A 5,949-nucleotide genomic window follows, 5' to 3' on the forward strand; every position below is an offset into this window, starting at 1 on the left:
GTGTCATGAACAGGATGACAGATGACATTTCTGGTATGGTGTATGTTGGGCTGCACAACCAAATTCAAGAAGATGGTTCAACTAGAGGTTTAAAAACCTGAATTGGTGTTTCCCTAATCGGGCTATGCCGATTCTTTTATCTGCCTGCATTGCATAGTGAACCACAGAGAGCCAGTGATGCTGTCAACAAGATAAAATAAGGTATGTAATAGAAAATGAAAGTTTTTAATTCAAAATCTAAATAAAATATTGATGGTGGGGGGTGAAGCGGAGGAACTAACAGTGAAAAATATTAGCAGGTAAAACTGCAGTTTTAAATAACCTATTCAGCTACCTTTTAAATAGTTACTATAAGCCCACAACTGGTATCATAACATAATATAACTATTAACCACTTTCTTGGTCATACATTCTAACTTACTGGAAGGGAGGAACCTTTAAATATAATCTCAGCAGTCATAGCTCTCTTTATTCAACTTGTGAAAAGAAAAAAAAATGTGGCTTCCTCTTATAAAAGTCACAGCACTTTAACTGTCCATTAATATTCAAGTGAAAGGATCCCAGTAACCTGGATCTGTAGTTTTCTGCTGCTCACCTAGCAGCAGGACACAAAACATAGATGTGGCCAATCAATGAACTCTCTATCTGCATTTTGGTTTTGTTCATCATGAAGTTTACTTCTTGTGAGTATACATTTGTTAAATATCGTTATTTTTTGTAATAATTCAAAATTATTAGTTAAGCCTTAGCTGGTCTTTAATTGCCTGCCCACTTCTTATATCACTCGAAGAGACAGTTTCCCCTGTTTTAATAAGTGAAATTTTATATATTATATTGAGGCTGATTTACTAAAACTTTCTGCCTATAGAATTGTGTATTTATTTACCTTAATTATTTACCTCAGTTATATTTGCCTATATTATATTATTATATTATATATATTATTATATTATATTTACCTATTCAATAATATTTACCTCAATTGCTGAACCATGTAAAAAATCCTTTTTACTTTATATATTATTCAGTCATGTGCAGATGACGTTCTCATAATTGGATAACTGAACAATTTTTTCAGTAAATCACTGTTATTTTTCTTTCTGATTCAGAAATGCAAATTTAACATATATTTTAAAAAGACTAGTCATGCCATGCTCTTGCCTATAATGTGTTTTAAACAGAAGATTCTGGAAAATTCACCAAGCCCTTGGCAAATTCAATTATTAGTATTAGCCAAGCTATTGTGATAAATTCGGATGCTGGACATAACCATAGGTGATATGTAGCCATGGAAAAACATTTTGGCATTGGAGAGGGTGCTTCCTGTCGCTCCAAGGGTAACAGAAAAATTACAAATCCTATAAATGTAAGGTTTTGGCCATGTTATGGATTTGTGCAATTTTCATACAAGATCTCAGGGACAGCTAACTCTAATAAAAGATAGGCAACAACTTAGTGTCAAAGTGAACCTAAACGTTATCATTAAAATTGGAAATCAGGGAGGTCCTTCATTGCAGACAGCATGGGGTTTTCTTTCTTGCTGGATCACAATTTTTAATTGCTGATCTATAGTTCCACTTCAAAAAATTCCTCAGCAACATAAAATAACCAATAAAGTAAGTAAAATCCAGATGCAAATAGGAACAGTATGTGGGTTTTTTTTTATGAAAATTGGAAAATGGTCCTACAGGAAAATTCTTCAGTTTCAATATCCCTGTATCATACGCAAATTCAAATAATTGTACTCAAATGTTCACTGAAATGTTCCTTGGTGAAGAGTCTTCCAGGTCCATCTGTTCATTAGCAGTAACTGATTCTTCATCAGGGAATGTTTCAAAGAATGTCAGATTTACCGCTTTATAAATAGACCCAACTGTGTATCATACGTCAGATTTTTCATTTTTTAAAATTGGATTGTGGGATAGTTCAACGTGTATTAATAGTGCCCATTATGGGAATTTAATGCACTTGAATTTTTTTTGGTTGGTTTGGGTGATTGCCCATGCACATCTATTTTAGACATTTTTAAACTTAGGAGGTGTGGGGTAAAATTGCCAATGCAAAAGCACTTTTTGCAACAAGATTGCTAGTTAGAAGATAACTTAGTAGATACACAAAAATTAATATAGTAAATATATATACTATAGTATATACTATAGTATAACTTCCTTAATATTAGGTGAAGTAGCTTAACAAATCTAGCTAACAATGTAGGAACAGTGAAAAGCCTTCGCAGACATGCTTACATTCAGAAACGCAAATCTTCAAAACTTTGTTTTAACATCCAAAACAAACAAAGACATAAAATAAAGAACACAATATCTACACACAGTATCAATGTTCATAATAAGAGTTATGTAAATTTGCAGCTTTTTTGTGTTTGTAACAGTAAGGCACAATTGCACACTTTAGTACTCTGCTCTGCATCTCTCTGCTTAGGTACATTTCTAAAATATTGATAATGGACGATTTACGCTGTCGTCATGTCAGGCTATGTTTTAATAGGGATGGGCATTTCAGGGTCACCCCTTTCAATATCTGCCCAAAGATTTTCTTGCTGGATGTACTTTAATATGTTATAGTAAATGTAAAAAAAGCGATTCTACATACCAATATACTCCCTTATAGCCTGCATAAATCAAAGACTTGTAGAATTTTTGCATTTCCACGAGCATAGAACTGCTTTCTGTTATCAATGGTATGCTGTATTGTTTCCTCTTTGAAAGTCAAGCCTAACATACAGTGATAATTGATTTTCTAGACTCTCTGCAGAATGATGTCCCTCTTGGCTCGGATGTTACTTTGAATTGCTCATGCCCAAAAGATGCTGAATCAAGCTGTTCTGTTTCATACCCCATGAAAAACAGTAATACTAAAGAATTCCACTATGAGGATTTACTATACGTATTGATTTCAAGTTTTTGTAAAAAAAATTATGGTAAATATCGGTGTACTAAAAGCGGCATAGCCATAGCTGACTCAACAATGACATTAGCGTTAAAAGAATGTAAGTATGATATTCTACAAAAAAGTTATGAAATAAGCAGATATTTTAACCCACCTAATGCATCATTTCCCTTTCATGAGAGCCATTCTATAGTGACCTACAACCAATGGAAAATCACACAAGTAGAACAAGATCATTACTGAATGATAGCAGAGAAAAGCTGGTTTACGTGAATAACTGATCATCCTGTCCTTTCACAGTGAAGACTGCAACCAACAAAGACAGAAGCATAATTTCCCTCCTACCTGGACGATAAAAACAGTTTGTGGTGTACAAAGGTTGAGGACGACTGATCCAGAGCTTTACCCCAAAAATATCAAACTCTAGTCCACCTTTCTTTAATTGTGTGGTGCTGCTAAATACAACACAAACTCCTCTGCAGTCTTATAGTCTTTTGGGGTATTGTCACCAATTATATTTGATTTCTTACTACAAATGTCTCAACACACGCACACACTGAATAAGAGTCTTGCCTAGTCGGACTGCATTTTACCATTTGGCTTGGGGTTTAAATTAATAAACTAGTGTGGCAGATTTGTGTATGCCTATACAACTTGCTGATTTAGTCTATGAACATATGTTGCATGCCATGTCATTGAGAGAGATACAATAATATACTTTGTCTTCTAGGGAAAACAAATGATGAAATTACAATGTACCGGGCCAGTGGGGATGATCTTATTCTCCTTTGCAAACCTCCAAGTGAGGTTACACATATTGGATGGCAATGGACATCATATGATACAGTAACTAAAGACATCATACATGTATATGTTCATAATAAAAGTACAAGCATTGGACAATTTCACAATCATTTGAACTGTTCATATGGAGTCAAATTCCCTGTGAGCCTGAATGATTCTGGCCAATACAAGTGCATTCTTCCAAATAACAGCAGTATAAATACAATAAATCTTGTAACAGTTGAAGGTATGTTGTCCTTACACTTACCAGTAAAAAGTATAAAATGCATTGGTGACGATCACTTTTTCCTGTGAGATTGATTTACTAAATGAGTAAAACATGTTTACTTTACAGGATACTAGTCCTCTTACCTATGTAAATAATGTAAAGAAGTGTGTAGTTATTCCTATTATTTCTAACAGTATCCCAGCTTTATACCAATCAATGAGTTCAGTAACTGTAGGAGCTGCGGCTCAACTCATTCTCAAAGTTCACAGCAGAAGCACTTAACTCCATTTAAGCTGTTCAGCTCAGTTCCCCCCACTACCCTGATCCAGCAGTACTGCTATCTTTAAGTTTTTCAATCTGTAATTTAAGCACAAATCAGGAGCTGATAGACTTATTCCCCTTTTAGTCATATTTTCATTGCAAATGTAGTCAAATAAATCAAGATATTTGAATGCAGGATGCTGGCTCTAGTATTGTGCAATATTGTAAATTGTGATATTGGACAAATATTGGACAAAGATCAGCCTTCTGCTGAATCCACCAATGTTACAGCCCTTGAGCTCTGACTGGAAGAGGAGAACTCTGAAAAAGTTTTTCAAATATTGAATTGGTCTCAACTGATTACACTCTGAACTATTTAAAAAAACAAAACAAAAAAAAAACAACCTCTCTCTGTCTTTGCAAATCCTTAAGTATTTATCATTGTCTTTTTTTTATTTTTACAGTTAACGCCTACCCATCGCCTGAAGTTTTTCGTAACGGCAGTGTATCAATTACATGCAGAGTGTCCCATGTTATAAGTAACAAACATGTTTTATTGGTGTGGGCTAAAGAAAACAGATATACCTCAGTTGCTGTTAAGAAAGAAAACATAACATCAAAGTCAAAGCAAATTACTCTAAATGTAACAGACATTGATAAAGACTCTGTAAACTGGACATGTTTGGTATTCAGCGAATATCAGTTGGTTGCTCTGGCTCCACTCACACTAAAATATAAGACAGTTACAGAAAACCATTCAAAAAGCAAAAAACTACTAACTACAACCACACAAGGTATGTGGCTTTATTGATTTTTAGGTTAAAGTAAGAGGTATTAAAAGTTTGTGAATACTTCAGTTTTTTTTCACAAATTCCTTTTTCAATTGTAACATAATAGTGAAAATGACTATCTCCTACAGCAGAGGTCAGCAAACTACGGCCTTTAGGCCAGATTCGGCCATGCCGGTAGTTTGTTCCGGCCTAGCGCCGCCTGGCCAAACCGGCCTAATCTGGGTCGACAACTCACAGCAGAGCTGGAACAAACTACCGGAGCTCCGGAGCCACATGCGGCTCTTGAGCCGCCTTTGTTGTAGCTCCCTTCCCTATTTACCGTGGCCGGCGTTAACACTTCTGCTGCCAGGGTAAATAGGGAACATTTCCTCTCCTCCGTAGGCATTGCAGAGAAGAGGGAATTCCCTTCAGGGGGCATTCCTGGCAGGGGACGGAGCCATTAGAGCGGGACTCGTGAGAGAGTCCGGCCTAGTGTGCTCCTGCCTACTACCCCTGAAATGGCCTAGTGGCCGAAAAAGTTTGCTGACCTCTGTCCTACAGTATTGCCTTCAGTCTCTAACCAGCTTCTGCAGTATGGCTTCAGTCTCTGACCATCTTCTGTAATATGGCTTTAGTCTTTGACCATCTCCTGCAGTATGTATTCAGTCTTTGACCATCTCCTGCAGTATGTATTCAGTCTCTGACCATCTCCTCTTATATGGCTACAGTCTCTATTCATCTCCTCCAGTATGGCTTCAGTCTCTGACCATCTCCTGCAGTATGGATTGAATCTCTGACCATTTCCTGTAGTATGGCTTCAGTCCCCTACCATATCCCGTAATATGGCTTTAGTCTCTGACAATCTCCTGCAGTATGGCTTCAGTCTCTGACCATCTCTCATAGCATGGCTTTAGTCTCTGACCATCTCCTGCAGTATGGATACAGTCTCTGACCATCTCCTGTAATATGGCTTTAGTCTCTGACCATCTCCTGCAGTAT

General features: G+C 36.4%; 1 protein-coding gene across 1 annotated transcript in view; it reads left to right on the forward strand.

The window, feature by feature from the left end:
- The first annotated feature begins 563 nt into the window (after positions 1 to 563).
- LOC140321997 (uncharacterized) overlaps positions 564 to 5,949 on the forward strand; it is a 16,001-nt gene continuing 10,615 nt past the window's right edge. The window contains exons 1-4 of the mRNA XM_072398672.1: positions 564 to 683; positions 2,762 to 3,007; positions 3,638 to 3,937; positions 4,645 to 4,974. Of these exons, the coding sequence (XP_072254773.1) occupies positions 620 to 683; positions 2,762 to 3,007; positions 3,638 to 3,937; positions 4,645 to 4,974 (940 nt within the window). The 5' untranslated portion in view covers positions 564 to 619. The remainder of the gene's footprint in view (positions 684 to 2,761; positions 3,008 to 3,637; positions 3,938 to 4,644; positions 4,975 to 5,949) is intronic.

This window comes from Pyxicephalus adspersus, chromosome 2 (genome assembly GCF_032062135.1).
Source record: "Pyxicephalus adspersus chromosome 2, UCB_Pads_2.0, whole genome shotgun sequence".
NCBI lineage: Eukaryota > Metazoa > Chordata > Amphibia > Anura > Pyxicephalidae > Pyxicephalus > Pyxicephalus adspersus.